At 55.7% G+C, this 24,902-nt stretch overlaps 1 protein-coding gene across 10 annotated transcripts in view; it reads right to left on the bottom strand.

Moving 5' to 3' along the window:
- Nucleotides 1-24,902, bottom strand: part of KMT2D (lysine methyltransferase 2D) — a 41,286-nt gene that overhangs the window by 12,119 nt on the left and 4,265 nt on the right. For 5 of the 10 annotated variants that reach the window (XM_054664279.2, XM_054664283.2, XM_054664287.2 and 2 more), the window contains exons 2-40: nucleotides 24,186-24,271; nucleotides 23,810-23,936; nucleotides 23,433-23,656; nucleotides 23,212-23,321; nucleotides 22,883-23,045; nucleotides 22,387-22,546; nucleotides 22,112-22,232; nucleotides 21,820-21,977; nucleotides 21,469-21,614; nucleotides 19,792-21,330; nucleotides 18,588-19,696; nucleotides 18,011-18,124; nucleotides 17,565-17,675; nucleotides 16,870-16,974; nucleotides 15,529-15,710; nucleotides 15,180-15,344; nucleotides 14,985-15,094; nucleotides 14,840-14,887; nucleotides 13,667-13,888; nucleotides 13,326-13,445; nucleotides 13,114-13,227; nucleotides 12,791-12,921; nucleotides 12,558-12,705; nucleotides 12,286-12,351; nucleotides 11,999-12,109; nucleotides 11,664-11,801; nucleotides 11,484-11,568; nucleotides 11,012-11,253; nucleotides 10,840-10,913; nucleotides 10,578-10,628; nucleotides 8,647-10,458; nucleotides 8,358-8,540; nucleotides 8,145-8,281; nucleotides 6,057-7,912; nucleotides 3,754-3,877; nucleotides 3,523-3,607; nucleotides 3,351-3,417; nucleotides 3,008-3,240; nucleotides 50-2,905 (exon numbers count right to left, since the gene is read on the bottom strand). In XM_054664279.2, coding sequence (XP_054520254.1) covers nucleotides 50-2,905; nucleotides 3,008-3,240; nucleotides 3,351-3,417; nucleotides 3,523-3,607; nucleotides 3,754-3,877; nucleotides 6,057-7,912; nucleotides 8,145-8,281; nucleotides 8,358-8,540; nucleotides 8,647-10,458; nucleotides 10,578-10,628; nucleotides 10,840-10,913; nucleotides 11,012-11,253; nucleotides 11,484-11,568; nucleotides 11,664-11,801; nucleotides 11,999-12,109; nucleotides 12,286-12,351; nucleotides 12,558-12,705; nucleotides 12,791-12,921; nucleotides 13,114-13,227; nucleotides 13,326-13,445; nucleotides 13,667-13,888; nucleotides 14,840-14,887; nucleotides 14,985-15,094; nucleotides 15,180-15,344; nucleotides 15,529-15,710; nucleotides 16,870-16,974; nucleotides 17,565-17,675; nucleotides 18,011-18,124; nucleotides 18,588-19,696; nucleotides 19,792-21,330; nucleotides 21,469-21,614; nucleotides 21,820-21,977; nucleotides 22,112-22,232; nucleotides 22,387-22,546; nucleotides 22,883-23,045; nucleotides 23,212-23,321; nucleotides 23,433-23,656; nucleotides 23,810-23,936; nucleotides 24,186-24,234 — 13,596 coding nt within the window. In that variant the 5' untranslated portion in view covers nucleotides 24,235-24,271. Of the gene's footprint in view, nucleotides 1-49; nucleotides 2,906-3,007; nucleotides 3,241-3,350; nucleotides 3,418-3,522; nucleotides 3,608-3,753; nucleotides 3,878-6,056; nucleotides 7,913-8,144; nucleotides 8,282-8,357; nucleotides 8,541-8,646; nucleotides 10,459-10,577; nucleotides 10,629-10,839; nucleotides 10,914-11,011; nucleotides 11,254-11,483; nucleotides 11,569-11,663; nucleotides 11,802-11,998; nucleotides 12,110-12,285; nucleotides 12,352-12,557; nucleotides 12,706-12,790; nucleotides 12,922-13,113; nucleotides 13,228-13,325; nucleotides 13,446-13,666; nucleotides 13,889-14,839; nucleotides 14,888-14,984; nucleotides 15,095-15,179; nucleotides 15,345-15,528; nucleotides 15,711-16,869; nucleotides 16,975-17,564; nucleotides 17,676-18,010; nucleotides 18,125-18,587; nucleotides 19,697-19,791; nucleotides 21,331-21,468; nucleotides 21,615-21,819; nucleotides 21,978-22,111; nucleotides 22,233-22,380; nucleotides 22,547-22,882; nucleotides 23,046-23,211; nucleotides 23,322-23,432; nucleotides 23,657-23,809; nucleotides 23,937-24,185; nucleotides 24,272-24,902 lie in introns of all 10 variants that reach the window. The other 5 variants (XM_054664282.2, XM_054664285.2, XM_063785689.1 and 2 more) reach the window with 4 other exon arrangements.

Raw genomic sequence — 24,902 nt, 5'->3', positions numbered from 1 at the left:
CTGGCTCTAGGACCCACTCTACCTGCTCCACTCTACCCAGAGTACTCACCTCCTTGTTGCTGGGGGTACCCTGTAGTTTCTGCTCCAGCCCAGCCAGCTTGCTGTCAATGTGCCCGTTGATCTCAGCTCGCAGCCCCTCGGACCCCCGCCCAGTGCTGAGTTGCACATTCTTTGCCCGGAGTAGCTTCTGCAAGAGCAGATGCCCAGCTTCTGAGCGAGGGCCTGCCAGCAGGAGGTGGTTGCTGGTTCCTGGTGCCCCTATTGGCTCCCCATTGGCCTCCCTCTTCACTGACTGGGCTCCCAGGGCACATGGCTCTTCCCGAGGTTCCTGCTTGATGCTGAGTTGGGATGCCTCAGGCACCACCTGTCCATTCACCTGGTCCAGATGCCCAGGTACCAGGCTGCTCTGCTCTGGCTTCTGGGTTTCTGCTAGGTTGTCTGGGGGATCCCAAGGTCCCAGACCCTTGCTAAACAAGGTATCTGCAAGCTGGGCAGCAGCAGGTGACACCCTCCCAGGAGGCGGCTCCAAGGTTGGCCCCTGGGGTTTGGGGGTCCCTGGATGGGTGGGAGGGAGCTGGGCCTCAGTGGGAAGCTGGGAGCTGGGGGAAGGTAACTGTGAAGGTCTCTTTGGCTCTTGAGGGCTGGATGGTGGAGGTGTGGGATGGACAGGGCCAAGGACTGGTCCTGTAGATAAGGCTCCTGGTGGGGCAGGGAGCCGGGGTGGGCCCTGAGGTCGAGGCCCTGCCCCTAGCTCCTGAAGGGGGCCTGTCTGTGGTCCAGGGAAGCCCCCAAGTTGAGGTTGGCAGCCCAGGAGGCCCTGGAGGGGAGAGGTCTGGGTCCCAGGCTCCTGGTAGGGTGGGGTCTGGCGTACTGCCTGACTCTGCTGCAGCTGCCGCTGCATGAGGAGTGCCTGTAGCTGCTGCTGCTGCTGAGGACTTAAGTGCCGCAGCTGTGGGTTTTTGGCCAGGACTCCTTGGAGCTGTGCTCGAAGCTGACCCACCGTAGGCATGATTCCAACCCCAGGCAGACCCTGCCCAGACTGGAGGACAGGTCCTGGTTTGGGAGGTTGTGGCCCTGTATTATTTTGCATGGGCCGCTCTAGCATGGGCTGTTGGGGGCCCAGAAGGTTCTGGGTCATGGACCCAGGCTGATCCCCTAAGGAAACAGAGGGCTGAGCCAGCAGGTGGGGCACAGATGAGGCCTCAGAAGATGATCCACTGCCTAGCTGCCCATGGCTTCCTCCACCTGCTGTGTGGAGCAGGCTAACTTGCTGCTGCTGTTGTCCTGGAAGCCTCAGAGGTGGCTGCAGCTGCAGAGAGCTGGGCTGAGGCTGGGGCTGGGGTTGGACAAGCAGGAGTTGTGAGTCCCCAGAGAGTGAGGGCTTTACCTCTCCTGGTTCAGTGGCCATTGACTCAGGGGTAGTTCCTATTGCTAACGGCCCTCCCTGATGTGTAGAGGGCCCCTCAGTGGCCTCTGAAGAAACGGCTGGGTCTACGGTGTTTTGTTCCTTGCCCGTCAGGAGGAGGGTTGGACCCAGGGCTCCAGGGCTAGAAAAGTGTTGAAGAGGCTTTGCTGGCATGCCAGGGCCAAGTGCCACTTGCTGCTGCTGTTGTTGCTGAGGAGACAGTAAAGTTCGACTCTGGTTTAAAAGGCCCATCTGCTGCTGTTGCAACTGCTGCTGTTGTTGTTGCTGTTGCTGTTGTAGCTGCTGTTGCTGCTGTTGAAGCTGCTGCTGCTGTTGCTGTTGCTGTTGTAGCTGCTGCTGCTGTTGCTGCTGCTGTTGAAGCTGTTGCTGCTGCTGTTGTTGAAGCTGCTGCTGCTGTTGCTGCTGTTGAAGCTGTTGCTGCTGAAGTTGCTGTTGCTGTTGTAGCTGCTGCTGCTGCTGCTGCTGAAGTTGCTGTTGCTGTTGCAGCTGCTGCTGCTGCTGAAGCTGCTGTAAAGAGCCCATGGGCTGAGCGCTCAGTTTGGGCTGCCCACTGTGTGACATCAGACTCTGCTGAAGATGGGACAGCCCTGCCATGGACCCTTGCTGTTGGTGCTGTTGTTGCTGCTGCTGCTGCTGGGCTGTGACCAGCCTGTGTCCCATAAGGCCCTGACCCTGCTGTGCCAGCTGGGGGGAACTGAGCACCCGGGACTGGGTCATAAGCACCTGTCTGTGAGGGCCCTGGGGGCCCAAAGCTGCAGGGTGCTGCTGCTGCAACACAGCCACCTGGGCAGGGCCCAGCATGCCCTGGGGCCCCTGGGGTGGTTGAGGGGACAGCTGCTGGACCAGGAGGCCTTGGTGGCTGCTGGGAGGCATAAGGCCCTGGGGCTTGGGACCCAGAGCTTGGTTTGTCTGTACTCCAGGACCCTGCTGCTGTTGCTGCTGGATTGCCACCTGTCCTAGAAGGTGCTGCTGCTGCTGTTGCTGCTGCTGCTGCTGCTGCTGCTGCTGCAGTTTCTGGGCCAGCTGCATACGTTGCTGCTGCAGCTGCAGCTGCCTTTCCTGTAAAAGCCTTGAATCAGGTCCGAGGCTTCGAAGAGCAAGGTTGCCAGGGAAGAAGCCCCCTGAAGGGCCAGCCAGGGATCCAGCCCCACCAGAATGTTGCTGTTGCTGCTGTTGGGCCAGAGCTGTATTAAGGAAGGGGCCACCAGGCTGTCCAGGTAGTGCCATACCCCCAGGGGGCAGGCGAAGACCTCCGGCTTGCCCACCCGGAGGCCCCTGTGGTGGCTGCAGCCCATGGCCAGGGAGCAGCTGACCAGGGAGCTTGGTGAGCAGCCGGGGACTCTGGGAAGGGCTGAGAGCCAGCACAGCTGAGTGTTGTTGCTGTTGCTGCTGCTGCTGCTGCTGCTGCTGTTGTTGTTGCTGCTGCTTGTTCCGATATTCTGCCATGAGATTAGTGTGCTCCTTCTGCTGTTTCCGGACCTAACATGGGAGGGTCGGAGAGGTCAGGCTGGGGCATGCTCCCCCCATGCCAACCCTCTTCCCTGCCTTCTGGGTGCTAGGCTGAAGTTTGCTTTCCCCCACCTGATCCAGTTGTTTCTGGATCTTGCTCTGCTGCTCTGTAACCAGCTTGAGCTTCTCAGCATCAGCTTCTGGGAACTCACGGCCAGCTTTTTTGGCAGTGCGCTGCTTGGCACACAGAGCCTTCCGGGACTTGCGGTGTACGCCAATCTGCTCCTCTAGCACCTTCAGCTGCATCTGTAGGAGCTGCTGGGTATGGAACAGCCACTCCTCATACTGCCGCTGGTCAGCTTCATCTGGGAAAAGAAGCTGGGTGTCAGGACCTGCAAAAGGGTAATCCCAATCCCTCTTCCTCCATATGACCCAAACCACTCCCCTGCACCTTCCTCCCACGCCCCATACTCACTGATCACTCCCTGAGCAAAAGTGGGCGGGTTGGGACGAGGCTGGGAGGGATCACCAGCACTCCGCTCCTGCAATGAGAGAGGCTGCTAAAGGGTCATTGTTCCCTGCTAGGCCCTAAGAAGGGTGGCCCAGTGGCATAAGACACAAGTTCCTACTCCCACCTGACCACTTACCTGGCCACTCCCAGCTGCCACATGGTTCTGCAGATCACTGCCAGGTCCCCCCGAGAGCCTCTGGGCTAGCAGAGACACTTGCTGTCTGGAGTCCACCAAAGCACAGAAGATAAGTGTTGGCAATAAGAAAGTTGGAAAGCAAAGAGACGTGAGACAAGTAGGGAGGGGGGCCAAGAAGGGGTGTGACTGGGAAAGAAAAGGGCCAACCCCATTCCAAGTCCTGAGTCTTACCTGTTCATACCAGGTGCCACCCCAATGCTGCCCTGAGCCATCACTTTCTTGATGCCTTTCAAAGCCACCATCTTGGCCTTTGCAATGGGATCAATGATATCTTCTGCAGCAAATTTGTCCAGGTCTGGAGAGGGGAGAACCAAGTGAGCTGGGCTATGGGGCCAATGCTCCAGTGAATATCTGCGATTCCCTTCAACATCCTGACTTCAACCACGCCAGGCAGAACAATGGCATGGCAAGGCAGAAAGACCACTGAATTAGGAGCCAGTCGGCCTGGGTGAATCAGCTCTATTCACAGGACATGTGGTCTGTTTTTACTTGCACCATGCTACAAAAAGGGGCTCCGTAAATATTTGTTGAGTCAACCTGTGTTATTTCACCTCAGTTTACCCTTTTATTTGATACAGATGATGATCCCTACTCCGTCTACCTCACAGAGGTGTTAAGAGGATCAAATGTGACAAGAATATAAGTACACTTTATGACTCGGAAAGCATTCTTCAAAGGTAATGTTCTTAGTGCAACTAGCACAGCCCAAGCACCCAAGATGCTGGCACTGTTGCAAAGCCCTAGATTCCAGAGCTGTTTTGGGCATCACCTGTAGTCCACTCTCCTGTCTGTCTAGAATGCTGGGCAAAAAAAGAAGAAACAACCAACCACCAAAAACTTACATCATCCTAAAATCCCACACTTTGTATATTTCTCCACTGCTCAGAAAACTTAACTGAGCATCCACTTTCTTTTTTTCTTTTCTTTTTTTTTTTAAAGACAGAGTCTTGCTCTTGTCACCCAGGCTGGAGTGCAATGGTGCAATTTCGGCTCACTGCAACCTCTGCCTCCTGGGTTCAAGCGATTCTCCTGCCTCAGCCTGCCGAGTAGCTGTGATTACAGGTGCCCACCACCAAGCCCAGCTAATTTTTGTATTTTTAGTAGAAACGAGGTTTCACCATGTTGGCCAGGCTGGTCTGGAACTCCTGACCTCAGGTGATCCACCTGCCTCAGCCTCCCAAAGTGCTGGGATTAAAGGCGTGAGCCACAGCACCTGGCCAGAGCTCCCACTTTCTTAAGGACTAACCTAAACTCCCTCTCCTGGAATCCTGAGGCAGTAAACAGTTAAGAGGAGTACCGACCAGACTTCAGATCTAGCTCTGCTAGCTGCTGTGTAATCTTGGACAAGTTACTTAACCTCCACTTCTGTTTCCTCTTCTGTAATCAAAGATAATAACAATACCTATTTAATGAGTCTGCTGTAATGATTAAATTGGACAAAAAGTATCAAGTGCTCAGTAAACTCCTTGGCAAATAGTAATTACTCAATAAATGCTATTATAATTTGAGGTCTTTTTCAATCTGGCCCCCATCTTATCTCACCAAAATTATGTCACTTACTTCACTCGAAACAGTTTACTCCAGCCTAACCAATTCACTCACTGTTCTTGAAACATCCCATAGGTTTTCCCACCATTGCAGCCTCAATGAACTTTTTCACCTATCCCAATTGCTTTTTTTTTTTTTTAAGACAGAGTCTCGCTCTGTTGCCCAGGCTGGAGTGCAATGGCGTGATCTCAGCTAACTGCAACCTCCACCTCCTGGGTTCAAGCAATTTTCCTGCCTCAGCCTCTCAAGTAGCTGGAACTACAGGCGTGCACCACCACACCCAGCTAATTTTTTTTTTTTTTTTTTTTTTGAGATGGAGTTTCGCTCTTGTTGCCCAGGCTGGAGTGCAATGAGGCGATCTCGGCTCACCACAACCTCTGCCTCCTGGGTTCAATCAACTCTCCTGCCTCAGCCTCCCGAGTAGCTGGGATTACAGGGATGCACCACCGCGCCCGGCTCACACCCAGCTAATTTTTGTATGTTTAGTAGAGATGGGGTTTCATCATCTTGGCCAGGCTGGTCTTGAACTCCTGATCTTAAGTGATCCACCTGCCTTGGTCTCCAAAAGTGCTGGGATTACAGGCATGAGCCATTGTGCCTGGCCTCAACTGCTTTTTTTTGCACCACTTCTCTTCAAGTCTTAAGCTTTCAACTTCACTACAGCCACAAAGGCTCTGCTAATTAGGCTTCGTTTACACATTCATTCCATTTATTCAAACATCTGCTACATGCCTACTATATGCCAGGAACTGTTCTCTCTCTTCTTAAAAGCTACAGTGTTTCTGCCTCTACCACTAGTATGATATTTAGCCAAAGTTCTTTGTGTCCCATCTTAAGTAGGTATTTGAGGTCTCTAGCCTCAGTGCCCATTTAGTGATAACAATGATCACCCTAAGTAACTTGGCTATGTTACCAGCTGAGGTTACCTGTATCTGGGAAGAAGCTGTTTGCCAGCTGCTGCTGCATTGCCAGTTGCTGCGGCTTCATGCACATGGAAGGTGGCATGGTGCCCATGGGCTTCTGTGATAGCACTGGCTGTGAGCTCTGCTGGGGTACCAAGCCTGCCTGCCCTCCATGCTGCCCACTTAGCATATGCCCTTGATTGGACACCATAGCCATGGATGGAGCCAGGCGTTGCTGGAGGGCATGAGCTGGTGGCTGGGTGGGCATCAGTGGTTGGGGCAAGCCTGGCTGTCGGGCACCTGCAAGACCCAGGGAAAGCTGCTGTTGGGACCCAGCCAAACTGGGAGAAGAGCCCTCATGTGGCAAAGATATGGCCTGGGCAGGGCCTGGTGCAGACAGTAGGGAATGCTGCTGCTGCTGCTGCTGGGCAGGCTGCAACTGTGCTGAAAGCTGTTGCTTCTTCTGCAGCTCCTTCTTCTCATGCTCCAACAGGTCCTCAATGAGCAGGGGTAACTCGCTGGCTACCAGTGAGCTCTCCATCTTGTCTAGCTCCTCCCCAGATGCTGCAGGTCCACCAGGCAAGGTCAAAGCCCCACTCTCGAGCTCAAACTTTTCCAGCAGGGAGGATCCTCCTGGGCCACTCAGTGGGCTGGGGGTCAGCAGGTGAGCTGGTGGTCCTCCTGTGGCCCCAAAGGAGGCCTTCTCAGCTGTGTGCCCACTGCTAGAAAATGGCCCTGTGCCCATCCGGGTATCCCGGCTGCCCATCATGCTCTGTCCTGGCTTTAGCCCCAGGCCAAGGGAATTGGCAGCAGGTGCGGGCTCTACCTTGGGGGTAGCAATGGTGAATTGGCAAGGAGAAGGGTGGCGTCCACCCTCCTCCACCTTGGGCTTCACCTCAGGGAGCACAGATGCCAGGCGGGGTTCAGAGGCATCAGCAGCAGGGGGAGGGCGCTCCTCAGGGCCCAAGGGTCCTGGCTCCACCCCCCGCAGCAGGGCCTCCCGTTCAGCCTTCTCATTAGCCGATTCTACCAGCCTCAGGTGCTCATTGAAGATATCCTTCTTGTCCCCAGTGTCCAGCTCAGGATCAGTATATGCCAGCAGGTCAAACTCGTCTCCATTGAGCAGGTCATCCAAGTGGGGGTCATTGGTCTCCAGGTTTTCTAAGGTGCCAAGTTCATCATCACCCTTGGCCACATCCACACCCAGACCCAGGTGAGCAAGCTCTTCATCATCCTCTAGGGCCTTGTGGGCATCAAAATCGTCATCCAGCTCGGGATCCTCACAGGGCAACTTCCCAGCTTCCAGGGCCAGAGGAGTGGGGCGGCCAAGCTCAGTGCTCGACGGGGGCCGGTTGACCAGCTCCAAACCAGTTGGCAGGGTAGGACCCTTGGTGTGGGGTGTTGGATGAAGACTGTTGTTCAATTCAGGGGCCGGTGGGGCTGAGGGTTTCTGTGGGGGAAGACCTGATACCGCCAGGCCCCGAAGCCCTTCAGGAGCCAGTCGGTGGGGGTCCTCACTCACAGGGTAAAAACGGGGTCTCTGAGGTGGGCCCTGACCAGGAAACGGAGTGCCCCCAGGTCCCAGTCCTTTCTGTACATTGTGCCGCAGCTCAATGAACTGGGCAGGACCAGCTGGACCAGGCACTGGCTCACCAGGGCCTGGCAGACGGGTGGAAATTCCCGCCAACGGGGAACCTAGGGCTTGGCGGCCAAGTTCAGGTCCAGGAGTTGATGGAAAGCGAGCTGACATGGCAAATCGCATGGAGGTTGCTGCTGTTGCCTGTTGTTGCTGCCACAGTTGTTGCTGTTGCTGCTGTAAGGGCAGGGACCCAGGATAGGGTGCTCGCTGATAGAAAGCTTGGGAGCCTCCTACCAGTTGCCTGGAAGAATATACAGTAGTCAGTAAGATGAAATCAGAAGAAAAGGAGCAAGAACATGGGCTTACGGCAGTGAGGAAGGATAGAATTAATGCAGTGAGGGAGAAAAGGAATGAGGAAGAAGAGAAAGTGATACTGGAAAAGGATTAGTGATACAGGAAAATCACAAGAGCGTCCAACAGTGATAAAATCCATCCCCCTTGGTTTACCCCCGGGGAACCTCCTGGAGCCTCACCGGCTGTTCACATCCATAGAGGAAGGCGTGGCTGGTGGAGGTGGCCGGGAGAGTCGGTCATCGCTAGGGAAGGACCCTGGCCCCAGGATGGGGCCACTCAGCTTGCTTGGGGGCAACCCCACAAGGCTGCTCTTGTCCTAGAAGAGACAAGGTAGATGAAGGTGGAGCAACCTTCAATATCCTGGCCCCACTATCCCTTGCCACTCTACCTACCTGTGTCCCAGCAAAGGGGGTCTGGCCTCGACTCAGCTGCTCAAAGGCAGGGCTGCTGGGCTCAGCACCCCAGCTGCCTGGAGGCCCCACTGCTCCTGCAGCTGCTGCAGCTGTTTCCTTCTCCTGCCGCAGGGTGTTGCGCTGGATCTGCTGCCGAATCAGCAGCTCTCGTAGTCGCTGGCGCTATGCAAAAAAAAGAGAAGAGGAATAAGCCCATTCTACTCCAATCATAGGGCTGCCCCAGAGACAGGAGCGATATAGGGGGCTTAGCTCCAGGGTGTCAACTTACCTGCCGTTGCTTCTCCAGCTCTGTTTGGCTAAGGCCGGACATGCCTGGGTCCTGGGTACCTGGGAGTTCAGCTGTCGCCAAAGAGCTACCCATTCCAGTCCCTGGGTCTTCTCGCTTTTCGACAGGAGAGGTGATGCCTGATCGCTGTGAGGCTCCATGGGACAGGTAGGGGAGGGATCCGTCGGGTGCAGGTGGTGGCAGAACCGACGGAGGGCGTAGCGGGGACAGCCCATAGCTCTCCCCTGTGGACCCGCTGCTGGGCCCCAGGGGGCTGCCCGATGGGTGGAAGTTCCCTGTGGCTACTGTGTAGTTTGTGCTTTGAGGCTTGCCCAAGGTGGGGCCGGGCCCAAAATGGCTGTTGATCCCATGGGGTGGCGGGAGACCAGGCTGAGGGACAGGGGGCTTTAGGGAAGGCTCCCCTACTGCCTGAGGGAAAGTGAAACGCATGGGAGAGGGGGTGCCCACAAATGCACCCGTCCCAGGGGACCGGACAAAATTGGGGGGCTGCCCACTTGGGACCTTGGCATGGAGCTCACCTGCTGGCCCCGAGGGCAGGGCTGCTGGGAAACCCCCAGCCCCCAGCGAAGTGTGGGCTAGAGACCCAGCCTTAAAGGCAACTTCAGGGGGCTGGGGTCGGGGTGGCTTATGCAATGGGGCAAATGGGTCACGGGACTGAGGGCGTGAGGGTGGGCGAGAATAAGGGTCAGGGGACTGGAAGCGAGGGGTAACGGGGGATGGGCAAAAAGCTTCAGCAGACAGAGGACGGGGTGTCAGTGGAGACTGGGAGCTGGACTGGGACTGAGGACTGGCAGGCACTCGGGAGAAAGGGTCGGAGGGCAGTGAGCGAGGGGGCAGAGCACAGCAGCTCTCAGGGGGCGGAGGTTGGGGCCGAGGAGTCAATGGGGGCTGAGCATATGGGTCAGGGTAGGAGCCAGGGCGAAAGATGTCCGGGTGACTTGGAGGAGAAGGTGCCAAAGCCTGGGCAGGGGGTGGCTCCTGGGGTCTTAGGCCCAAGCCCGGGCTCTGGGGCTCTACCTGAGATGCCCGAGGGGTGAGGGGGGCTTTGAAGACATCAGGTGTCTTTAACTCCAGGCCACCCAGGTGGGTGCCTGAGGAGGGTGAGTCAACAAAGCCCAGGTTTGGGGGCCCATAGCTAGGAGAGGATGCCCCAAGCTCTTCCTTCTTCACCTCTAGGGCCTTCCGGGACTCCCCAAAAGGTGGGGGCGAGAGCAGGGGCTCGGAAGCTTTGCCTCCCCCTACCCCAGGGCTCTCAGGCACAGCCAAGTTATCCAGCGAGGGGCAGCGGGGTTTGAGGAATGGGTCAGGTGTGGAGGGCTGGTGTCTGGGGGTGCCAGGTGGGGTAGTGTGGAATTCCCCTGGCTGGCCAGCCCCAGGACGAGATGAGGCGCCCAGCATCGGGGGCTGCGCAGGGGCCCCCGTAGGACTAGGATAGGGGGGATAGGTGGGTGGTGCCGTGGGGAAGCGGGGCTCCAGGGGATAGGCAGGGGCCAGTCCAAAGGGGTCCTGCGAAGGCACTTGGGCGGGCACCTGGGGTGGGAGCTTGAGGAAGAGCTCACCAGGCGAGTCAGGGCCAGGCACCGAGCCCGCCGGCGGCTTCAGGAACCCGTCCGCAGAGGTAGACAAGCCGGCGGGGGTAGTGGGGCTGCCAATGAAAATGGTGGGGGCAGCAGCGGGGGGCGGGCTGCCCAGTGCCCCTGGCTGCGGGGGAATGCGGAGATGTAGGGCCGGTCGGTCAGTCTTACGGGCTATGTCGCCCACCTTGGTCTGCTTGTTGATCTGGCTCTCAGCCTGCTACAGGGGGAGACCAGGCATAGGGCAGTCAGGCTGCTGCAGGCAGGCCCCGTGGCCCTCCACCCTCAAGAGAGGCCACCCACTAGAGGACTGCTACACCCCAGCCCAGCCCCACTCACCTTCTGCACCTTGTTGATGCGGTGAGCTGCCCGGTTATCTTTGGCCTTTTGCTGAGGGATATGGGACACAGCCTTAGGGCCTAGTGCTCGGTCTCATGCCCCGCCCCCATACTGTAGTGTTTTCACACTCCCTACCCAGAAGCGGATCCCTTCTGGCCCAGCTGCTTTAGGAGTGGGGAGCGGAAAGAACTGAGGTAAATTACCCAAAGATCCCTCCCTCCCTCTCAGTTCCCAGGCTAATCCATGCTCCTTTCTGCCTCACCAGGTAGGGGGCTTTGTCAGCTGCTGGAACCTTTCTCCAGAGCTTCATGATTTGTTTGCAACGGCTTGACCAGTCTGGAGGGCAGAGAGAGTGAGTCAGAGAAGACTTGGCAGGCGACTCCTCCACCTGCCATGTTGCCAGGCTGTCTCCCTTGCCCTCATCCCACAGGTACCTGGGTAATCTTGCTTGAGATTAGGAAAATTAATGTTGGCATAGAGCACGGGTGAGATGGTGGACAGCTGGCCCAACTCTTCATCCTTCTCCCAGCGCTGAAGACTCCGCTGGTTATAGGAGAGTCCGTCGCCCTCACCCTCCGTGGTGGGGGTTGTGGGGGTGGAGGGCGTGGTGCCACCTGAGCCCGTCCAGGGGCTGTCGGGCTCACCGGGTTCCGGGCTAAAGAAGCCCCCGCGCTCCCTGGGGCGCAGGGGCAGAGAGTCACAGGGCGCAGGGATGCCAAGTCCCACCCCAGACAAACTGCCTAGAGCCCCAGGCCACTGCCCTGCCCCAAAAGAGGAGGGTCACTAACAAGGGAATGGGGAGGAGCAGGGGAAGTGCTGCAGGAGTCCGAGGGAGGCGAGGCATGAACTCAGATGGAGGGAAAGGACAACGAGGACTGCCCACGAAGGTTACGCAGAGACACCAACCTAGAATCCAGGAACGGGGACTGGCAGAGGCCTGGGTAGGAGTCCATTGGGCTGCTGGAGGGCAGATTGCCCAAAGGGAGTCCACCTACAAGACGGACAGGATCAGAGAAAAGAGCAACTGGCCCATCCTGGAGGCAAGCTTGATTATGTCAGTCTTCAGACCACTCCCACCTGTATTACCTTGAAGAAAGGGCCTCTGCAGTGGCGTACGGCTGCCTTCTAGGCCAGGGGTTCCACAACCCAGATGCTGTTCTCGTTCAGAGCCCAGAACATCCTTGAAGAGCTGCTGCAGGTCCTTGGATTCCATCTTGGGCAGTTCTGCGGGGGAATGAAGGACACTGTTGAGGAAGACTGGGAAGTTCAGGTGACACCACAGGTCTACAAATGATCATGGCCAGGAACAGTCCAGGACTCCCCACCAGAGAAGCTGTACAGATCACAGTCCCAAAGATAGGACCTCCTCCTTCTCCCATAGAAAACCCTTATACACAAAGAGGTACGGGTCACAGCCTCACCTTCTGTGGAAATCCTGTCTAAGTCAGAGCTAAGCATCCCTTCACCTGGGGTGCCTGGCTTCTCAGGGTCACTGGGCACTGGGGATGCCTTCACGCCCCCATCCTCAGGTCCTGTAAATGCCAGGAGAAACCCATGGGTCAAGGCCAGGATGGGTCATAGCCACTCTGAACCACAGAGGGCCATGGGACAGTTTCCAGCCTCCAACACTGACAATGCTCAGGGGCACAGCAGAGGGACAGAGGCAAGCAAGGCCAAGACAGGACACAGTAACCCCGGCAGCCCTCACCTGGTGTATCGGCTTTGCCCTCGAGGCCACGGGATTCTTCATCTGCAATATCTGGACCATCATCTCCTATGAGCAAGAGTCCCCCCTCCAATCAGAGATGTCCTACATTTGATGCCCAGAACAGGTCTCCAGTCCCACAGCCCTACAGGCCAGGACCCTTGACCCCACCCTTGACTCCTGGAGGCCAGTCCATTTCCCATCAAATAACTTGCCAGCTCCTAAGCCAGAAGAAAGTTGGATTCTCTCACACCACTCACTCCCACATAACTAACCTTTCTGCGATGTGGGGAGTTCCTTCCTTTCTGAGCCTCCATCTCCCTTGGCTTTTGGGGTCCCTAGTCCAAAGCTTGGCCGGCCCACCCCAACTGCAAAAAGGGCCTTACGGCTCAGGTCCAGCAGCTCCTTCCCAAAGAAGGCTTCCTGTGGGGCAGTCAAGGAGAAACAGCTTTCTTCATGCCCTGCAGGGCACAGACACCTCCCTCACTGCTTGGAGCCTGAGACCCACCTGCAAGTAAGCAGGGAACATGTCCTCCAGTTTGCTCTTCTTGCGCCCTCGCCGCTGTTGCTTCTTCTTCTCATCCCCTTCAGCTAAGCTCTGCTCCACGGCGCCCTCTGCAGGCAGGTCAGCAGGTATCACTGTGGACAGAACGGAAGTGTCAGACTCGGGTTGAGAGCATGCTGCTCCCAATTTGCAGGGTGACACTTTGTGCCTACTCTCTCCCACAACACCAGCTGGGTCTACCACCCTCTTGGCCCTTTCAATGAGTCCACCCCCTGGGTCTCTCTAGCATTGCCCCACCTTCTCCCAGGCCCCACTGGTGCCCTCACCCGTCTCACCCTCGTCGGGCTGCCCATCCCCACTCAACACCTCCGCCTGTGCAGCAGGCCCCTTTTTCGTGCGTGTGTGGGATTTCCGCTGTCGCACCATGAAACCACCAATGCCTATGAGGAGGCAGAGTTGTGGATGAGAAGCCACTGGGGGACCTACTGAGCTGCCCCGCACCACCCCACCACCCCACAACCCCATCCCAGGACCTCACCAGGCCGATATGGTTTACGCTTGCGTTTTTTGCTTTCCTCGGTCTCCTCTTTGCCAGGCTCCACATCAGGGCTGACGGGGCCCTCCAGTTTAATTTCGCACTCCATGTGCTCCACACCACCTGCATATGGTGACAGAAGAGATGGAGGCAAATCAGAACTATAGGCCCTTTTAACCTTGTCATCCTGCCACTGAGAGAGCTGAATACCTTGCCTCAGAGCCACTTAGACAAGACAGCAGTGCTTAAGGGTAACTGAGTGGCAATGTAGCCCCCACCCAACATCCCACTCCCAGAGTCACGCTCCCCCTACTCTGCTGCTCCCTAAGATTCCCCAAGCTAACCTTCACCCTTGAGCAGCTCATCAGTGTCCAGGTCCCCATCCTTCTTGTCATCAGGGCCAAGGGCATCTGAGGGCTCAGAACCCTCCAATCCTGCCTCGCCTGGGAGGCCAAGCCGTCCTCGCCGTTGGCGCCGCTTGTGCAGTGGTGACATGGTCAGGTTACGCAGCAAGGCCATGCCAGTTTCTGTCAGCCACACACCTTCGAAGCGAAAGTACTGGGGCTCTGCATAAGAGGAAAGAGTGTGTGATCCCTGGATGGAAGCCCCAGGGAAACCAGAACTGCAAGTTTCAACCTATGTCCTTAGCTGAGACAAAGGCAGTGACAAAAGTCCAGCTTAGGGTCTAAATGCTGAGGAGAACAGGCCACCAAGGGGCACTGGCTGAGGCCCGAGTTCTCTGTCAGTGACCCAGGGAGATTCAGAGAGGAACTGTAACTCAGAAGCCTGCCTTTGCTCATGATTAACCCTAGGTTCACTAAATAGATTCTCTTGCTGTCTGGGGCTATGAGGGCCCCTACTTGCTGGATGCCAGCACACAGTGTCCTAGATGCCAGCAGCAGTGCCATATCACGATGGAGATGTCCCTGACCCCTTTCACTTAGGAAAAAGAGTTATGTTCTCAGCCGGGCGCGGTGCTCATGCTTGTAATCCCAGCCCTTTGGGAGGCCGAGGCTGGCAGATCACGAGGTCCGGAGATCGAGACCATCCTGGCTAACACGGTGAAACCCCATCTCTACTAAAAAATACAAAAAATTAGCCGGGCGTGGTGGCGGGCACCTGTAGTCCCAGCTACTCAGGAGGCTGAGGCAGGAGAATGGCGTGAACCCGGGAGGCAAAGCTTGCAGTGTGCCGAGCTTGTGCCACTGCACTCCAGCCTGGGCAACAGAGCAAGACTCCATCTCAAAAAAAAAAAAAAAGAGATCTGAAGATGAAATCCTGGCAGTGAAGAGACCATGGTGCCTGATGAAAGGAACATTGCCTGGGAAGCTGGAGACCTTGGTTCTAGGCATAACTTTGCCACTAACTTACTAGGTGACCTTGGGCAGGCCACTTAACTTCTCTGGGTCTGAGTTTCCTCCTCTTAAAATAAGGAGATGAAGCTAGGGGGTTGGAGCTAGACTAGATGATGTCTGACGTCTGGTCTGGCTTTGGCATTCAAAATTTCTGTGACTCACCTGGCTCTTTCACCTTCATGGGCACCAGCTCTGGAGGTGCAACAGGCGCTATGGAGAGAAGGACAAACGGAGGTGGCTGAGGTCCTGTCCCAAAGCAAGGTACCCCTGCCCTGACTCCTCCCCCTACCCAGCAGCAGGTACTCACCCACAGGCTTTACCACGTAGGGCTGGCAGGAGACACAGTCAAAGCCTTCATCGGCTGCCTGCTCCACATCGTCCTCTGTGAAGAGGCTCTCACAGCCTGCATGCATCCACCTGGAGAACAGAGACTGGAGGAAATAAGCTCAGGCAATGCGAGGCTGGCAACAGAGCCAAAGTGAGGAGAAAGGGATGTTCTCACCGTTCACAGTGGCGGCACTGGATTAGTAGGTCCTCTTCTACATAAGGAGCATGACAGATAGGGCAGGTCACCAGGCTGGCACAGGGCCCACAGTGTGTGTAACTATTCTGCCATTCACAGTGGAAGCCAGGGGAAGCAGCCCCACACTGCATACAGGACACACACCTGGTAGGAGCAGGAAAACAGAACTTTAGCACCCAACCTACCCAAAGTACCCAGAAGTCCCCTCACCGGAAACCCAAGCCACCAGCCTGGCCTCCTAAACCCAGCCTCTGTCACATACTCAACATCATATCCACTTTAACATCTCAAGGCCCCAGGGCTCCACTGAAGATCCCAGTCTCCTTACCACTTGCACTTCCAGCCGCCCTTGGGGACGGTGAGCAGTGGGGGGTCCAGGCAGTATGTGTGGTAGCTAATATCACAGTCATCACAGAGCAGCAGGCGTGAGGGGTCGGAGGCCTGGCCACACACCTCACACACAATACACTCCACACAACGCCAGCCCTTGAGCAGCATCACCTTGGTGATCTGGGGCAGAAGATGGGAACTTCTCAGGGTGTGAGGTGGAAAAGAGGTAGAACTTCTTTTTATTTTTATTTTTGGAGATGGAGTTTTGCTCTTGTTCCCCAGGCTGGAGTGCAATGGCGCGATCTCGGCTCACTGCAACCTCTGCCTCTCAGGTACAAGTGATTCTCTTGTCTCAGCCTCCCAAGTAGCTGGGATTACAGGCACCTGCCACCACGCCCTGCTAATTTTTTTGTATTTAGTAGAGTCAGAGTTTCACCATGTTAGTCATGCTGGTCACCAACTCCTGACCTTAGGTGATCCACCCGCCTCAGCCTCCCGAAGTGAAGTGCTGGGATTACAGGTGTGCGCCACCGTGCCCAGCCTAGGAGGTGGAACTTCTAAGGGTGAGGCTGGAGGAAGCCCAATGCAGAGACTAGGCCTCCATTTGAGCACACAGACACTTAGGCAGAGCACCCTTGTCCCCAAAACAGTGACTCTAAACTTAGGCTCCCAATGATCTCTGCTGATCAGAGAAGAGCTGCACTAGCCACTGCCTCATTGTGAATAGAATAGCAATCTTTCCACTAGCCAAGCCCCTAAAAAGAGACTGTGGACCGAATTAGGTCCCCCAGTTTTTCCTTTTTTTTTGAGACGGATCTCACTCTGTTGCCCAGGCTGGAGTGGAGTACAGTGGCGTGATCTCGGCTCACTGCAACCTCCGCCTCCTGGGTTCAAGCAATTCTCCTGCCTCAGCCTCCCGAGTTGCTGAGATTACAGGCACGCGCTACCACACTCGGCTAATTTTTGTTATTTTTAGAAGAGACGGGGTTTCACCATGTTGGCCACGATGGTCCTGAACTCCTAATCTCAGGTGATCCACCCACTTAGGCCTCCCAAAGTGCTGGGATTACAGGTGGGAGCCACCATGCCCAGCCATGTTGTTATTTTTTACGAAGGACTGAATTATACCAGCAAGTCAGGGCCTACCACAAAGAAACTATCAAGTCCACCGTTGAGTTCCAAAGTACTTTTCCCCAAGAAAAGTTTGATAACCACTGGTGACTAATGAACAACCATGACCGATGGCCGCTTTAAGAGGTGGTATGGCCAGGACAAGGAACTAGGGTAAGAAATAACTGACCCTATTCCCCAGCCTACACCTCTTGGGCCCTGAACTCACCTTGCTGTTGACACAGTAAGGGTGATAGCACTGAGAGCACTGCGAACAGGCAAGGAGGTGGCCCTCTGCCCCCCGGCCAAAGCTGCCACATACCACACACATGTCCTGGGGAAACACAGAGAAACCCAAATGTCCAACTAGATCTCCCCATCCCACTCAGATCCAGTCTACTATGACGCTACAACACTGATTTGCGACCAGAGTCAGGAACCCCATCCCACAGCGTTAGGACGCTGTAAGCTACCAAGGGACCCTGCTCCTTCCTAGGATGCCTTACTCACCTAATCAGGTCACTTGAATTTATAAAGCCTGACATGGGTGAAGTTAAGAAGAAATTAAAGGAAGATAAGATGGAGTAAAGACTGGTCAGGTGAGAATCACATATGTGACAAAATTCTATCAGCTTCAAGATTATTCAAGTGAGGACACATGTAAGTTCCCTAAGCTATAAAGTTCAATAAGGCAAAGACTTTTTCACTGCTATTTCTCTAGCTCCTAGCTTAGTGCCAAGCTCAGAAGAGATACTCAAGAGAAATGTGATGGATGGACAAACCAATGAATAACATGATTAGAATTCATGGTCTGTTTTCTCATTAGCTGGGTATCCCCAAAAGTAAGTCCAGTTTTCCCATCTATCCTCTCACCCAACACACACATACACAATGTTCACTGTGCCAGGTCTCACTGTATGGTACCTGCATTAGGACAAATTTGTCTGTGTTGGAGAAGAGAACCACGGTATTCTGCATGGTGTCATCATCTTCTTCCTCCTCCTCCTTACTGGGAGAGCTATCAATGTCAGCAACCTGATGGGCAGAGAGTTATGGAAAGTGAGGCAGATAAATCTGCCCCCACCAAGCTACTTTCCTCTTTGGTGCTGGGGGAAGAAAATGTGAACCCTTGGTTAAGATGAAGGCCAAAAGCCAGGAATAACAGACAGAACACCCCAGCTCCCAAACTGAGCCTCAGTCTGATAGCAGAGATTTCAGAAAAACCTGCGGGCCAAGTGGACAGGAATTCAGACATAGCCAGACAGGCCCTAGACGAGCAGGCAGGTAGGCAAGCATGCAAGGGACTGGCAGGACTCAGAGGGTGCTAAAGCATGGTTGGGGGATGGGAGGAATAGGAGGCATCTCCTTACTACCAGAGTCTCAATGGAAGAAGCAGTTGACTTTAGCCGGGCCCGTCCTCTACCACGTCCTCCATGGGCTCCTCCACGAGGCCGGCGTCTTCCTGGGAAACTGCTGCTGCGACCCTGAGTGAAAGAAGGGGACAATGACAGGAGCATGTCAAGGGCTAGTGTGTTGGGTTTACACACTTGAACAGAAGAAGTGACAAACGGACAGAGTAAGACAGGTAATAAGCCCAGGAGTCCCACTCAGGGCAAGGGAAAAGGCCAAACTCCCAGATATCAACAAGCGCATAGCTCTAACCCAAACCCATTCTTCCCCTCCCAAGAGTGGTTGAGATGGACAAGGAGAAAAAACAATGGCTTGAAAGAACCAAGTTTCTGGTCCCAATTCTATTACTGAGTAACCATGAAACTGGGCAAGTTACTTGTCTCTTCTACGTATTAGTATTTTCTCCTTAATAACTGGAATAAAGGATCTCCAAGTCTAGGATTCACAAAGCAAGGTGGGAAAGCATCAGTGACACAGGACTGTACCTCTGACAGTGGGCTAACTCTAATCACATCCCGCAGCTAGATAGCCCCTCACCTGTTTGATGCGGGAACGGGCTGGGGAGCTGCGCCGCCGCCCCTTCTCCCCCTCAGCTTTGCCTCCGCTGATAGCTGTCCCAGCATCGCACAATAGTGAGTCATCAGTCTCTGGCAGTGAGTCGGTACAGAGCCGTAGGGAGCCCTCATCTCGGGCTGGACTAACATCCGTAGAGACCCCCAGCTCCATGGACAGGGAGCCACCCCCCTCCGGGTCTGGAGAGCCCAGGAGGGGCTCTGAGCCAGGAAAACTGGCACTGGCATCACCCTGGCTCAGATTAGAGATCTCGTTAACGATGTCGGATTTGATGAGAGTGGGTGGTGTGGGGGCCACCGGTGCACGTGGCTCTTCCTGTTCTTCACATGGTGAGCCCTGCCCTGCTGTCTGCTTGCATTCGGGGTAGACCTCCATAGGGGTCACGGGGGCCAGCTCCTCGGGGTCCAGGAGCACAGGGGAGCCTTTAAGTTCACTAGCCAAACTGCCAAGGGTCTGTCCAGGCTCTGGCCGTGAACCCGGAGCATCAATCCCATCCAGAGGGGCTGTGTCTTCCCCTAGGCCAGAGAAGTCATCCAGGGCTGGGGCAGGGCTGGGGGCGGGGCAGGAAAGGTCCCCCATTGGGGAAGGGAGAGGACTGGTGGCACTGGGTTCCAAGGCTGGGCATTCAGGTTCTGAAACTTTCTCAGTCTCCATCTCGTGCAGCTCAGCCTCATCTGAGACTCCCACTACCTTCCCTATGGGACTCAACGGGGAGGGAACGGACAGTGGTAGGGCAGGAGGAGAGCACTGGGAGGGAGGGGAGTTTTGGGGAACCAGGGAATGCTGAAGGAGTGGCGAACACTGAGGAGGAAGGGGCTCCATCAGGATGGGAGAAGCCGGCCCCATTGGGGAGCCTGGAGATGGGGGAAGGATCATAGGAGGGACAGGCTCAGGGTCAGTGCAGTTAGCTTCTGGTGGAGGGCTGATGGGTGTCTCCAGGATGGGGGCAGCCAACGGTGACTCAGGGTCACTGTCCCCTTTGGCACCAAAGGGGTACTCTAACTCCCCCAAAGGAGACAGGGCCGGTGGGGCCGCAGCTGTGATAATGGGTGAGAGTGGAGGAGGAAGGGGATCTGGAAGGAAAGAGAAAAAAGAAGGGCTCTTAGATTAGATGTGCCATGAAGAGTTACAGCTGTTCCAGAATAACAGAATACTAACATCCCCTTACCTGGTGGCATCAGCTGAGGCGACAAGGATGGCTCCCCAGATGGGGACAACGGCAGCTCCTCGGGCAGAGGGGACAGAGGTGGTTCCCCAGGCTCAGACAGGGCTGGCTCTCCAAGCAAGGGAGATAAGGATGGTTCCCCAGGGGGAGGGAACAAGGGCAGCTCCTCAGGTGCAGGGCATTGGCCTGGCTCCTCAGGGGGCTCTTCAGGCCGAGGGGACAGGGGTGGCTTCTCAAGCTGAGGGGACAGATGCGATTCCTCAGGCCGGGGGGACAGGCATGGCTCCTCAGACTGGGGGGACAGGTGTGATTCCTCAGGTTGGGGGGACAAGCATGGCTCCTCAGGCACAGGAGACAGGTGCGGCTCCTCAGTCTGGGGGGACAGGTGCAATTCCTCAGGCTGAGGGGACAGATGTGGTCCCTCAGCCTGGGGGGACAAGTGTGGCTCCTCAGGCACAGCGCACAGGCATGGCTCCTCAGGCTGGGGGGACAGGTGTGGCTCCTCAGCCTGCGGAGATAGGTGCGGCTCCTCAGGCCGGGGGGACAGGTGCGGCTCCTCAGGCCGGGGTGACAGGTGCGGCCCCTCGGACGGGGGGCAGAGTTGCGGCTCCTCAGGTAGTGGCGACAGGGGTGACTCCTCCAGCGGCAGGGACATGAGCGAGTCCTCCGGTGGTGGGGAAGCAGGTGAGTCCTCAGGTGGTGGGGATGTGGGGGAGTCCTCAGGTGGTGGGGAGAGGCGTGAAGCCTCAGGTGGAGGTGACGTGGGAGACTCCTCAGGCGGTGGGGACAAGGGAGATTCCTCAGGCGGTGGAGACAGGCGTGACACCACAGGCAGGGGGGATAGGCGCGATACCTCAGGTGGGGGGGACATAGGTGATTCTTCAGGTGGTGGGGACATAGGCGAGTCCTCAGGTGGTGGGGACAGGCGTGATGCCTCAGGTGGTGGGGAAAGGGGAGACTCTTCAGGTGGAGGGGACAGAGGAGACTCTTCAAATGGTGGGAACAGACGAGATGCCTCCGGTGGTGGAGACATGGGTGACTCTTCAGGTGGAGGGGACATGGGTGACTCCTCAGGTGGTGGAGACAGGCGAGATGCTTCAGGTGGCGGGGAAGTGGGCAATTCCTCAGGTGGCGGGGACAAAGGAGATTCTTCAAATGGTGGGGACAGGGGCGATGCTTCAGGTGGTGGGGATAGAGGCGTCTCAAGTGCAGGAGATGGGGGTAACTCTTCCGGTGGAGACAAGGGCGACTCCTCCAGTGGAGAAAAAGGTGATGATTCAGGTGGGGGAGACAGAGGAGACTCCTCAGGCGGCGGAGAGAGGGGCGATTCCTCCGGCGGCCGGGACAGGTGCAATGCCTCAGGAAGTGGGGATGCGGGCGATTCCTCGGGTGGTGGGGACAGGCGTGATGCCTCAGGTGGTGGGGACGTGGGTGATTCCTCAGGTGGTGGGGACAGGGGTGACTCCTCAGGTGGGGGCAGCAGTGGCATCTCCTCGTTTAGGGGGGCCTCCAACTGGGGTTCAAGTTGGACCCCTGCTCTCCCTGCAGACACAACAACACGATGCTCCTATCTAGCTCAGATCTACTCCACAAAAGTGTGGGGTCTGGGGCAATGCACAAACTGTCTCTTGCCATAGAATAAAAGGGGATGAATTTCAGGGACCCTGAAACCCTACTCACCTAGTGGTTTGGCTTCACATTGCAGGGGCCCTGGTTCCTTGGGTTGCATAGAGGTCACGTGCCCACCCTTTGGCTGCCCTTGGCATGCAACGTACAGAGCATCGGGCTCATCAGTGTGGGTATCGCCAGGCTCTGGGGGTGAAAATCTGCAGAGGGTACAGGGGAGCAGGCACTGTGGCTCTCACCAGCTAACAAATCCTAGAGAGCACACTGGGGGGAGGCACGAATGCTGTGGATGGCACTGCCCACCTTAGGGCTCTCCTCTCAAAGTCCACTCAATTTAACAAGGCCCCTGCCAATGTCAGTTCTTCCAACCTGCCAGCCCAATCTCAGTCAGTCCCCACCACTTACCTGCTACACACCGGGGTATGCTGCTCAGCAACGGAGCGGATAGGCTGACCTCCCTGGGCTTTGTGACAGCGGTGACAGAGAGAGTAGTTCTCAAACCACTCCGAGTTGGGATTCAGTTCTGCTGAGCCCGCCCCACAGGCCCGACATACCCGGCACGCCTAAGGGAAGGGAGTGGGCAAAACAGGCATTGGTTAGACAGCAAAGACTAAACGAAAGTACACAACTTGTCAAGACAGAGAATGCTGTAGGAGACACAGTTAGGGACAATAGGGCAGAATCAGGGTACACTCACCTTGCACTTCCAAGAGTGAGCAGGCAGTTCCTCCATGGGTGGTTTTAGGCAGAAAGTATGGTATCCTTTGTCACACGTCTCACAAACCAACATCTTAGAGTCATTCCCAGGTTTCCTGCAGGTGCACAGGGAACATTACAGTGTCCTCTCTGCCCTCATTTCCTTTCTTTTTTGTTGTTTTCATGTTAACAGGCCTTCTCCGACTGCCCTCATTTTCAACCCTAACCTGTGTTGTGCCTAAGACTTTCCTCCTGCCCTTCCATTCCTACCTGCAGGCTTGGCACACTTTGCATTCAGGGCACTGCCAGCCAGCACGTTTGCGGGCAGTCAGAGCAGTGTCCAGGCAGGCCCCATGATAGTGATGCCCACAGCTGGTACAGAAGAACAGGTCACACAACTCCCCTGGCCCCTCACACACTGCACAGCGAGCCTCCTCTGCAGGGGGTAGAGACACCACAGGTCAGCTATGGATTCCTTGTAAGCCTCAGCACATTGCTGTACACAAAACAGGCACTCCATGGGCACAGAATGAACAAACAACAAAGTTACTGAGTGCCTGCCCAACGTCTGCCAGCTACTGTCCTAGGCACTGGAGACAAAATGATAAATGAGACAGGCAAAACCCTGGTGCTCACAAAGTTCACACCTATTTTAGTGGGGCAGACCAACAGTAAATAATTCTATACTTTGATCAGTGCTCTGTAGAGTACAAAAATCCAAGGCACATTTGGTCTCTCATTTGCCCTATGACCAAAGATCAGGACTTCTCACCCAGATGTGCAGCCCCCTCACTGTGCTCTGGGCATAGCAGCTGCAGTGTTTTCATGGATAGGAAGGAACCGCTGGCAGTCGCGCAGGGGAAGTGGTAAAGCCGTGGACATCCAGGTGAGCGGCAAGGGATGGAGGCACCGAGCCTGGTGCAGTGGGAGCAGCGCTGCCAGGGTGAAAAAAGAGCCTCAGTGTCAGCCAGCTCTCCCCAGACAAACAGTTCAGGCACTAGCTCTGCCCCAGTATACCCATGGTCCTTCTCATTCCAACCTGACTCTCAGAAGCCCACCAGCCCTGCCCTTCACCTATGCAATCCCCTGGCCCAGCCCCACCTGTGAGATCCCTGAGAAGATGGCCTTGTCCACACCACATAGTTCTGGGCCCTCCTGCCCCCATACGCCTGCCGACCATGCAGCACACCAATGGTGAGCCCAGCAGGACCCTTTACAGGTGGGAAGAGGTAAACAGAAAGGAAAGAATTAACAAAAAGAGGATTGCTGGCTCAGGACTACCCAGCCCTTATCCCATTTCCTGCCCCATTCTCCTCACTCACCTCCAGGTTCTCCTAGGTGGGCAGGTGTAAGGCCCTCAGGGAAACCAATCTGTGATAGGTCCTCACTGGGCAGCACTGCCTCATTGGGCCCTGGGCTCCCCCCAGGGGACACCACTGGACACCGGGGCCAATCAAATGGCAACTCAAAGCGCCGTAGCTCCCGCTGCCCGTGTAGACTGGGCTCCCCGCAGTTACAGAGAGCACAACGCCGCACCGGACCCCCACTGTGGACACACAAGCATCAGTACCACGCCAGGCCCCCAGCAACCCCATGATTTGGCATGCCCATGCTTCCCCAACACTCATTTTCCTAAATTCTCTTCCTTGAAAGCCCTAGACTCTCAAATCAAATCCTCATGTGCCCTCAAACAAGCTACCTGCAGTCCTGAGGAGTCTCCTGAAGCCTGGCACTCCCAGAACTAAGGACAGAGACCTCTCCCACATGTGGGTTGGGCAGGTCTGACTCAGTGGCACTTGGGTCCTCAGAAGCTGCAGGTCCATCAGCTGAATAAACAGACAAACAGCATGTGTCAGCCATCATCCCTATTTAACACAAAGTCCACTCACCAGACGCATGAGATTATCCAAAACCTGAGTGGATCAGAGTGATGATATTTCAACTGTTGTCCCAAAGAACAGAGTTGTTCCATTACTTATCTGCTACATAGACTTAGCTCATGTCCTTGTGCCAGGACCAGAAATGTAAGGTTGCCAATGAAATCTAAAAGCAAACAAACAATTTGTCCTACTCACCTGCCGGTTCTGAATCTTTATCCTCACCAGCCAGCTTCTGGCTGTCCATCCCTCTCTCCGACTGGGCAGGGCCCTCTCGGGGAGACCTGTTGGTGCCAAGAAAGAGATCTATATGCCTACTAAGTCTTCCCAAGAAGCATTTTTCCCAGAATCCTGGGAAGAAGGCATCCAGACCCTCCAGACATCAGAGCAAAGCCATACTACAAACTCCTATACTGACAAGAAAGTCATTCTCCCTAACCTGTAGGGTCACTTCCTCCCCAGATAAACACATATGCTCTTCTCACACTCTGGAGAGATTCTCAGGGGATCCATTTGACTTTCCCACTTCCAGGCTCCTCTGTAAGAGTTCCTGGGGCCATAGCATCCAACTAGAAGCATATCCATTTATATCTAATACTGCTCTTTGGCTTGCCTCTGGGTTTTTGGCTTTTGGTGAGCCCTATTCCCACACCTTTCCCTCAAGTCTCAAGTAAGCTCCCATTCTAGAGGCCAGTCTGTGCCAACCCAGGGGTAGTCATGACCCAGGAAGCCTGAGTCCAGCAAAAATCCCTCTCCCAGAGGCAGAGTCTGAGGCACTGCAAGAGATGTAACACACTACTGGAACTACAGCCTAGCTATGGATGGATCTCCCCAACCGCCACTTGTTTCTACGAGGACATCACCATTACAAAAGAAGAAACTCCCTAATTTCCACCCACTTCCAACCCAAATCCA

The sequence above is a fragment of the Pan troglodytes genome, chromosome 10, assembly GCF_028858775.2.
Source record: "Pan troglodytes isolate AG18354 chromosome 10, NHGRI_mPanTro3-v2.0_pri, whole genome shotgun sequence".
NCBI classification, from domain to species: domain Eukaryota; kingdom Metazoa; phylum Chordata; class Mammalia; order Primates; family Hominidae; genus Pan; species Pan troglodytes.
The sequence above is the reverse complement of the archived record's forward strand: the minus strand, read 5'-3'. Positions and strand labels throughout refer to the sequence as shown.